We start from the raw sequence: 11142 nt of genomic DNA, 5'->3' as shown, positions 1-11142 counted from the left end.
CTCAGTGGGACTGGTAAGATTCCACCCATTGATTTGCTAATACTAAGCATCCTCATCTTTAAATAACAGAACAGTCTGATTCTATGTGAGAGATTAAATAAAATTATGACCAATGAATGACGGAGTAGGGTTCTCGAGATTTAGGGCTGAATTTTATCATCCCCTCGACGCTGTGGGTCATGGCAGAGGGGCCTATAAAATGCTAGCGGGAGCAGCCCACCACCATCTGCAATGCCAAGAAGGCCCCACCAGATATTAGCGGCAGCGAAGCCTCGGTGCGGCCACCACCCCCCTACCCCCTGCTGCCAAGTGGCGGGGCCTTCATTACAATATTGAAATTTGCTAAATTAAAATGCAAATGAACTTACCTGCCGCTGACGGCCATCCCACACCGATTTTTGGCTAACCGGCCGCCACTCACGCGCTTCGGAGGCGAGTTACTGGTGGTGGGGGCGGGGGGGGGGTGTTGAAAGCATGAAAAACTATTCCTATTGGTTGTGGGGATGGTGGGAAGGAATTGACGGTCAAAGATGCTGAAGTTCGGAGGGTGGGGGAGGTCCGAATTTCAATAAGTGTATTTTTGCGTGATATGTCAATTTATGTGTTGAGGACTCAGTGAGGGGTAGAAGAGGGGATGCAATGTTGAAATAAACGTTTTTTTGAATCTTTTCATCACTCCGGCACATTTAAATATATAAATCTATCCTGAAGGGCTTGAAGCCCTTTAAAAATGACTCCTGCGCCTGCACAGTGGCGCCAGACGCTGTTGCCAGGGATGCAGTGGCTGCCCTCTCTACGTCATTGGGGGCGGCCTCTCTGCCCCCTCTATTTAAATGTGGCGGCCAACTTCACAGCGCGTCACCACGCTGATAAAATTCAGCCCTTAGCTTCTGGTCAAGCCTTTTACTTGGCTGGGTGAGAATGGTCATGCTGAAGGTCATATATGCTCGCATGAAGATTGACCATGTAAAATATTTTAAGGTTCTAGATTTAATCATCACATGTATCATGTGCCTTACATATGACTCTGTAAATGTCGGCTTTAATATGAATCCATGGATTTGTTCAAGCTTGTAAATTGATCAGTAACTGTGAGGCACATCTATAGGTCTAAATCTCTGGTTAGTGCTAAACACAATAACTCTCCCTTTTATAAACTGCTATTTAGAGGGGAGAAGCCCAAAGGAAGGGATTTGCTGTGGAGTGTCAATGCATTCTATAAGGCAGCCATGTTTTTATGGAGTGCCAGTTCAAAAAATGGGGAACAATTACTCTAAAAAATGAACTAAAATAAGAGGGAAAGAGGGTGATGGAAGAAATCATGAAGATGTTCTGATACATTAAAAAACTTGCTAAAAAGTAAACTGATTGCACACACCTCTGATATGCTTCTTCAGCTTCTCCAGATGCAGTTTTAAAATAAAAACAAAAAAGCTGTCAATATATTAAACAATAAAAATCTTCCCTCTTATATCAAACACATTATTGCATTATAATTTTGTTTTCTATAAATAAGGTATTTGCACAGCAATGACAGAATCCAGTTTTCCCCAAACCTTTGACAGTTTGTAGCTTTTTCATCTTTGGAAAGAAGAAAGGTTTTCATACATAGATCTCTAGCTTAGTAGGGCATCCGCTGATAAAAGTAAATGTATCCCAGGTCTTTCGGGGGTTTCTCTGAAGCACAGACTTTATGGTCATTGTAGATTATCCACCTGAATAGAAGAAATGGAAAAGCAATGAACTAATGCAAAAATCAAACAGATTAATTATTCAGAGCAATTAAATAAAATAGTATAAAACACTCAAATATTTCACAGTGATCATAAAAAAGTACATACCATATTATTTTGTTGCATCTTTCATAAATATTCTTTTCTCAAACAAAACGTTTTTCCATAGTTTTCCTACTCACTAATAAGTAAAACACATAGCACCACTAACTCGAGTATTCCTATTCTTCTTTTGGGCCTCCTTATCTCGAGAGACAATGGATACGCGCCTGGAGGTGGTCAGTGGTTTGTGAAGCAGCGCCTGGAGTGGCTATAAAGGCCAATTCTGGAGTGACAGGCTCTTCCACAGGTGCTGCAGAGAAATTTGTTTGTTGGGGCTGTTGCAGATTCATATTACAGATTCATCAATAGAAACAAGCTGGGACTGCCCTAATTATCTGTTCAAAATTGAACTGGTGCCAATATGGAATAAAGTTATAAAAGCCTAAATAAGTTTAATAGTTTAAAAAATCCTTTTCAAAGAAACCAGTGCTTACCTTCCCTCCTTTCTGATATGGCAGACATAATGACCAGACATTGTAGATGGTCCCATATGGCTAATAAAGGCAAACAGCTCGTATCCTGCAGATAAAACAAACCATTGATTATTAAATTACATTTTATATCAAAGCAGCATAAAATAGAGGAAATATCCTGATCAAAATCCTTTCCCCAGTATCACTTAGAATTTATATTTGTTAGAAGATCAGTTAAACTCAAAATAATTTTAAGAAATTCTACATTACTGAGACAATGACCTACAATAAAAGCATTCATTGTGAAAAACAGAGATTTAGTCAGTTGTGTATCATTTGAAAACCATAGATTATGAAAATATTGAACAATTTCTAAGTAATTTAGCAGCAATATGCGAATAGTCACATGATTTATACTTTTTAAAGTCTTTTATTATACATATATTACTCAAGAATTGGATTGGCAATAAATACAGCCTTGTCAGAATTGCTCACATCACAAGAACAAATTAGATATCTTTCTTACTTGTTTTTCTAAGTGCTAGAGACATCGTATAAATTTGGTGCTCATGGAAGATTTGAAGTCTTCTACTTTGGTATCAGGAGGCTTTAAAGGTGTCTTATGTTTTTAGATTTTCCCACGAGACATTATTCACCGCGTTCAAAATTACAGAACACCCCATAAGAGAACCTGTGCTCACAAGATCCAAAATGTGTCGTTACTTGCACAATATCTAGGAAAATGCAGTGATCTCAGAGGTAGAACAGTGAACCATCATCATTGTATTCTGGTTTCTTGGAGAGACCATGGTTAGAAATTGGCCCTCCCCCATTTTTGGGTGAGTGTGGGGGGTCGGGGGTGGGGGGTGTTGTGGACATAGCTTGTGCCCCCCATGCCTGAAGGATATCGCTAGAACTATATTGCCATTCCTTCACTGTCACTGGGTCAAAATCCTGGAACTTCCTTCCTATCAGCACTGTTGGCGTACCTACACCCCAAGGACTGCAGCGGTTCAAGAAGGCAGCTCACCACCAGCTTCTCAAGGGCAATTAGGGATGTACAATAAATGCTGTCCTAGCCAGTGATGGCCACATCCCTGAACGAATAAAAAAAAAGAATGAGGGTCTCCAGCTATCGAGCCTCGGGCCACATTTCAATGCTGCCGGCCAAGAATGAAGAACCCGCCGGTGAAAAGGAATCCAAGTTTGGGCCGCCACGAGTATTGTGGTGGCTCTCAGGCAAGTATTGTTGGGGACTATATCAATTTGTATATTAAAAGGAGCCTACCATCTGAAACAGGCAGGCTCTTTGAATGCCTAGCAGTAGGCCATATCATCAGGGTTACAGAAATATAGCTACTGACCCAATTTTAAGGCTGCTGCTACCCTGTTAACACCAGGTGAAGCAAGTTAAAACTGTCCCAAATGAAAGACACAATGCTGGCCTGATAAAGAATTAACTGACACTTAGAGAGTATGAATAGCTGATGACATATAAAGCAATAAGATTCATGACAGGTTCAGTCCTAAGAGTAGTGTGGGAGTACCGAAACCACATGGACCACAGCGGTTCAAGAAGGCCGCTTCTCAAGTGCAATAAATGCTGGCCTTGCCATCGACACTCACATCCCATAAACTAATAAAGCAAATTACAGTTTACATGTCAACCACATGATCCCTGGACCAATAAGATTAGGTGGTGTGTGTAAAATAAAGAATGAAGAAGAATGCTTATTTTAAACGAATTAGTTCCTCTGTAAAAGTAGCAGAAAAAGACATTACAAACAAATGTATTCAGCCCGGCCTCAGATACTAATTTGAAAAACCCAGATTCAATGAAAGTGACTGAAACTGACTGAATGTTATTATTCTTCATTCAATAATTCTATAAAATGTAGGAAAAACTATACTGTGATAGGCTGATCGGCAGTTCTCAATGTAATCAAATGTTCTGCATTACATAGGGAATCAAAGAACAAAGGTTCTTTGTTTTAGGTGGGAAACTCATCTCACAACTAAATGCATACACAAATGTTACCTTTCATATTAGGGAAACACTACAATCGAGAGAAAATCCTCTAAAGTCAAATAGATAATTAATGCAAGTAATCAGCTTTTTAAAAAATAAATATTACACATTTTAATGGTAATTGTATATTCTAGCTAAATTCATTACCTTTTTTTGCTTAAGTTTGTAAACTTATGTTTGTTAATTGGTAACATGTGTTAGCCCACTTCACTTGACTTACTTCCAGGTCCATCCTTGATTCTGGGCCCTGCTGGCTCTGCTTCTGTATTTGTATTGATGTATGATTGTGCATCAACATCCGATGCCGTCTCGCTCTCATCCTCACTGTCTGCATGTGTGAAGATCCAGTCCAGTGCTCTCTCCAGGTTGTTATTCTGCAAAAACAGCCATGCTCAAATGAAATTTACTTTCATAATTAAATCTAGAGTCCAACTAAAAGCATCAGTATCACAACATCAGGTTGAAAAGGCACCGGAATATCACTAATCAAGATACAGTTCCCAACATTTACACTGTTCACGCTTAGCTCAGGCAGCCAATGAAGTGGGACCAGTAGGGCAATACTAGTAGATTATTTAGCATTAGGATACGTTAACAGTCTTAAAAGGAAGATGAAACAGTAGTTGTGGGGAACCAGGGCATGATGGGATGCGTGGCAATGTTCCTGGAAAGTTGTAAAACCCAGAGCCTAATTGCCTCCACATCTCTGTAAACATGCTGTCAATCAAAGAGATAAGAGTGGGACTGCAGGAGGCACAGGGTGCCATAAACTATGAGAAATACCAAGCCTCAGGGATGCGGAGGATACAGCAGGGGAATAATTAGTGGGGCAATACAATCCAGTTTATTGATCAAGCTGCAACTTTGGAATGTCAGGGGTAGTGTGGACAAATGAGTAATGGTGATTGTATCCTATAAATGTGAGTTTTAAATTCTATTTCGCTGAGAAGCTGTTTGGCTGACCAGAGAGCTTCTCCCTTGCACCATGTTTGAAATAAACCTTAATTTACTTTAATCCCGTGGACTCGAGACAATTTATTTTCTCCACAACACCACCTATATTGGATACCATCGGATTCAAAGAAGTTGTTTATTATTTATTAAGCAGGCTGACTTTTTCAAGTCGCTCAATAAATACTTACCCTGAACTTACCCATTTAATAACCTCTGCTATCAGCTAAACTTGAATTTTGAAGCAGTTTCAATCAACTATAAAAACAGAAAATGCTGGAAATATGCAGTTCTGATGGAAGATCATCAACCTGAAACATTAACTCTGTTTCTCTCTCCACAGTTGCTGCCAGACTTGCTGAGTGTTTCCAGCACTTTGTTTTTATTTCAGAATTCCAGCCTCTGCATTATTTTGCAACAGTTCCAATCTCTGTTCACACCTTGTTAATCACCTGTATTATATTCAATGATTTAAAAGGCTATGCTGATTTCAGGCAAAGTCAGGTCTTCAAGCAGTTTCAATTAGTTGTTCACATCTCATTAAGTGCAATTACCTACTGATGAGATTCTGGATACAACTACAACAATAACTTATAATTATATAGCACCTTTAACATAATAAAATGTCCCAAGGTGCTTCACAGCAGCATTATATAACAAAATATAACTACTAACAATTAAGAGAGGCAGTTGCTAAATGGAGGTTTCCTGTTTATTGTAAATGTGTTGGTGACCATGTACAGCAGACAAATCACTTTATCAAAGTGTCTGCTATAAACAGTGGGGACTGTACCTCGATTTTATGCCTCTCAATACTGCAATTAAGTTGTACGGAATGCACATGGCAAAATTTTCAGTAATGAGTAGATAAAACATGTGCGAGTGAACAACTGAAGCAAGCAAGCTCCCAAATTTATTTTGTCAATATTATGCTAAAAATCTGAATGCTGAAGTATGTGTGACATACAGAACATATTATCTATTTATTAAGCATTAAAAACACTAAGTGAGTGGCATCCTGTTGCAAAGTGTATTGAAAACTCTTGTGTTAGGCTCTATCTTTGGCAAAATCCATTTTAAAATGGATAAGAGTTAGATGCAGTTCTAGTTACATCTATAGAAGGTGCTTTAATAGGGATTAATGGTGCATGACAGAATCGAGTGAAATAGGCGTTGACTCAATAATGCTGAATTGGAGCCTGATTCACCCATGCACCACAGAATTTCCATTGACTAGCACTCTGATCTTCCTACTGTACCTCCCACCCAGAATAGAGAAATTCATTTGCAAAAATGATTTCCACACACTCCCACATTGAAAGTAACAGCAATATTTCACACCTCCTCTGATGTAAACAGAGGAATCAATTCACAGGTCACACACTCAGAAGAAATGCAAAGATTAAGAGGAATGATAGCTTAACATAGCACAGCAGAACTTGTCCCCTGTCCCCACCCTCAAACGAGAAGATTTGGGGTGGGGGGAATGGGTCCATCTAGTTTTCAAATCACCACCCACTCCCTTCTCTACAATGAATTTCATGAATTGGGGTAAGGGAAAGTTCTGCTCATCAGCTTCCCTCTCCTCCCCCACTGAGAAGAACTGCAGAAATTCAGGAGAGGGAAGGTGCAGCACACCATCACATCAGGCCAATGGGACTCTGCTAATGTGAGGCCTGTTCTTGGGACCATTTTTTCTCTAGGGCCACACAGTAAGAGAGACAAAAATTCAAGGATTAAACAAAGAGACCTTATCGGGAGAGAGAGAAAATTGGGGGAGAGGGAGAAAATTGGGGAAGAAATAGAAATTCCAAACACAGAGAGGCAGAGATTGGAGCAGACTGAGTTAAAGAGAAATTGTGAGGATAAAGGGAGAGTGCCAGCACAGAGACACATATAGGACAAAAAGAACAGAAAAAGATCAGGGAAGCAGAGCTAGAGAGAAAAACTGAAGCATGAGAGATTACAGATAGCAAGAGAGTAGGGAGTAAAGACAGAAATTGGAGACAGAGAGAAATTAGGGCCACAGAAAAAGAGATATTGTGGCCTAGAGGGACAGATTCAAAGGATATAAAGATAGTGAGACAGAGGTAGCATTAGGGGAACAAAGATAGTCACTATGGGGACTGATAAAGAGTTTGAGTTACAGAAAGACTGATTGGGTAAGAGAAAGAAATTAGGGGAGAGGCAGATTGATAGCCAAGAGACACAAACAGAAAAAGAGAATGTGTTCAGACAGAAAGAAACATTTGGGAAGAAAAGCAGAAAGATTATGACAAAAGGTAAACAGATCAAAAGATAGAATGAAAGATCAGGACACAGAGGCAAATATCCAGGAGGCACATAAAAAACTTAGGAGGACAGTGGAATCAGGAGACAGAGATACAGCATAGCAGTAAGAGGGACACAGAGGCAAATATCCAGAAGATGTGGAGAGACACAGAGAACTAACAGCAACAGAATTTAGAAGACCAAAACAGGTGAGCAGAGAATTCACCATGAGCAATGACATGCGCAATCTACTAACAATAAATACAAATTATTGCATAGTGTTACAGTCAAGTGAGGAAGTATTGAAGGGCTTCCCTCTTTTTCCTTTCCTTGTTTTTTTCATTCGCTCATGGGATGTGGGCTAGTTTTTATTGCCCATCCCTAATCAGCCTTGAGAAGGTGGTGATGAGCTGCCTTCTTGAACTGCTGCAGTCCATGAGGGGTAGGTACACTCACAGTGCTGTTAGGAAGGGAGTTCCAGGATTTTGTCCCAGCGACAGTGAATGAATGGCGATGTAGTTCCAAGTCAGGATGGTGTGTGGCTTGGATGGGAACTTGCAAGTGGTGGTGTTCCCATGCATCTGCTGTGCTTGTCCTTCTAGGTGGTAGAGGTCGTGGGTTTGGAAGGTGTTGTCTAATGAGCCTTGATGCATTGCTGCAGTGCATCTTGTAGATGGTACACACTGCTGCCACCGTGCGTCAGTGGTGGAGGGAGTGAATGTTTGTGGATAGGGTGCCAATCCCATCTGACCACAACAGGTTTAATTCTTTCTTAAAGTGGATGTACTAGCCAATTCAGTAGATGTTTGATTACTTACTTGCCATGATCATAACAAGAACCAATCAGACAGGTTTTCTTGAGTTTAACAAAGAAAGAGGTTAACTTTATTGTACTTAAACCGAACTAAAGAAAATAATAAACCAAGCGCCAACTTACACACACACACACACACACACACACACACACACACACACACACACACACACACACACACACACACACACACACACACACGTTACAGAGTGGAGAAAGGTAGATTGGTTGAGTTAGAGTCCATAGAAAAAAAGGGGTAAACAGTCTGTGGGGTTTGGTGATTCGGCTGGCTTCCAGCTGATATCAGTGGTCCTGAGGCTTTCAGTTTGAAGAGGTAGATGACTGGTTCGATGGATCTCTGGAGACAGTGATGCGGATGATTTCCTCCAAAGAGGTTTCTGATTGTAGCTGGAGTATGCAAAGGTGGTCAGTCAACAAGCAGAGTTCGAAGCTTGTTAGCTGAAATGGAGAGGGGGGGGGTCCCCCACTTGGGTCTGCATGTGTCAGAGTCCAGTTGCTTCTCTTTTCGGCAGCAGAGAAACACGAGCTTAAAACCATAGATGGGGAGGGGCTTGTCACATGACAGTCACCCAGTGATTCAAATATGGTAGCAGTGTTTCTTTTCTTGCTAAAAAGAACAGGTAGTTCCCTTAAACTTCCTGAGTCTTGGTTCTTGCTGGGATGAACAGCCATTTTGTCTCCACCTCACAGGCCTTGCAATGTAGGATGCAGTGTTGCAAATTAGGTGGCCATCCTAAGCTGCCAACAAAGTCATCCTTCATCTGTTCTCTTGTAAATTTCTTCAAAAATATAAACTCAGATCTCCCGTCAATGGATTAAAGAAAATTATCATTCAACAAAGCAAGTTGGCGTGACAATAGGTTAGACATTCCGTTGCAAATGTGAAATGAGAAAAAAATCTGATATCTTCCCCAAGTGGTCAATCTTAACATGCAAGCCTAAATGGCAGGTCAGCTGGCTATTTGACTGTGAAAAACCCACATAATAGTCAAATCCAAATATCTCTATTTGAATATACATGTACTTACCAGCAGGGATCTGTGGATAGCAAGTGGTAGAAGGAATGAGGGCTGATTTCGTACCCAACCCAAGGACAAGGAGGCAACTGGAGAGCCCAAGTGATGCTCCATATAAAGTTACCTAAATCAACATGGGCCACCGATGGAACCAGAACTCTTCCTGATTTACACGGCTAAGTATCACATCAGCTCCTATTTACCCATTGACCCATCTACTTAAAACACAAATGTTTACACAAATGAATTATGAATTGCTCCGTTAACTCAATTGCCATTTTTCACAGGCAGATGACTTTGTTTTACAGGATTACTGAACATTTAGTAGTTTAGGCACATCAGCAATCTCACATTACACATTAACAAAAGGATTGACACCAATTGTGTTAAATAGTTTACCATAAAAATATGATGGGAGATCAGACTTACAGTTGCTTTCAATGCATGGATGGCCTGGTTCCTGGGAAATCCCATTGATGCAATAATAGCAACAATCTCTTCCGGTGGCTGGTTTTCCATTGAGGAGGCCCCTCCTGCTAGACCAACCTCATTATGGCTAACCTCACTATATCCTGATAGTAATAGTGGTTCAGCAAAATCTAATGGAGAGAGGGAAATTTCATTGGAAAATTGAAACATAAACAAACATATTTATTAATTAAGGCACCTATCCTCACCTGAGGAGATCTACAATTTTAGTAGTGTACAGTCAATCTGCCAAATTAATGATAGCATTGCAACAAGTACAAGCCACTGAGCCATCCTCTGTAACTGCAAAGGGTGTTTTTTGGTCCTCACATTACAACTTAATGTTGTTTCAAAACAATCCTTTCATAAATTACACAACTGTAATTTAAAATATGGAGCAAGATCCAAACTGTATGAACTCTGGAGGAGCAGTGATCAACTACATAACATAGCTGTGGGCAGCAGCTTTTTCCTACAACCAGCAAAATGAGATATTTAAACTAACAATGCCTCATTCAGAGGAGACATCTACATATTTTGGAACAGCCAGTCTTAGTTTTCATCTTGGTAGCTGTGAATACTGCCTGAATATACTGGTTCATCAGTAACATGGAGCATCTCACTGAAAAGTGTAAATTGAATTCACCGTTACATGTTTTGTCAGAAAACCCAGAAGAATTTACGCTCACATATTGGTTACCTGGCCTCTAAGCTTACCAGGTTCTTCCATGTGTGCTATGATCCAGTTAAAGGCCAACTCAGCCCCAAGGTTTCCTGTGTAGTACACTGCTTTCCGACATGCCTCCAGGGGAAAACCCATCTCAGCCAGCTGCATCACTGCTGACTCATCAATTTCAGGAGCTGCAGAAAAAGGGACAAAAATGGAAAATGTCTATAATATAATGGTAAACTTGGTCACTTCAGGGAGTGCACACTATTGTAAGAATCCTGGATAATCCCTACTTCAGGCTTTCTTGCCAATTAACAAGAACTGACTTAAATACTATGACTGACAGTACACTTCTTAGTTTCATTGTTATACTTAATCTTACACTGAACTATTTTATTCCTGCTTGTGATACACTTTGGGTAAAAGTGGCTGAGAGGGTACTTGATGGGGAATTGTGATTTGAGCCTTCACTGACCAAATGATAAAAAGGTAAACTTCAGCAGAAATCTAGCAGAGTGTGCAAACAGGCAGTCTACTGTGTGAGCTAGATAATAAACACCTTAGCAGAATTCCAGAGACCCAGATAGAGGGCAAAAAAAACAATGGTGCCTTGAATATTAGACAAGACACCTGAGTGCCGAAGCCACCATGTTT

The 11142-nt window shown here is 40.3% G+C and overlaps 1 protein-coding gene across 2 annotated transcripts in view; it reads right to left on the bottom strand.

Annotated features, from left to right (window-relative positions):
- Positions 1 to 1527: 1527 nt before the first annotated feature.
- usp13 (ubiquitin specific peptidase 13) overlaps positions 1528 to 11142 on the bottom strand; it is a 117634-nt gene continuing 108019 nt past the window's right edge. For both annotated transcript variants that reach the window (XM_068041474.1, XM_068041472.1), the window contains 5 exons: positions 10536 to 10679; positions 9780 to 9949; positions 4498 to 4651; positions 2270 to 2354; positions 1528 to 1715 (listed from right to left, as the gene is read on the bottom strand). In XM_068041474.1, coding sequence (XP_067897575.1) covers positions 1622 to 1715; positions 2270 to 2354; positions 4498 to 4651; positions 9780 to 9949; positions 10536 to 10679 — 647 coding nt within the window. In that variant the 3' untranslated portion in view covers positions 1528 to 1621. The remainder of the gene's footprint in view (positions 1716 to 2269; positions 2355 to 4497; positions 4652 to 9779; positions 9950 to 10535; positions 10680 to 11142) is intronic.

This window comes from Heterodontus francisci, chromosome 11, assembly GCF_036365525.1.
Source record: "Heterodontus francisci isolate sHetFra1 chromosome 11, sHetFra1.hap1, whole genome shotgun sequence".
NCBI classification, from domain to species: Eukaryota; Metazoa; Chordata; class Chondrichthyes; order Heterodontiformes; family Heterodontidae; genus Heterodontus; species Heterodontus francisci.
This window is presented reverse-complemented; position numbering and strand designations above follow the sequence as displayed.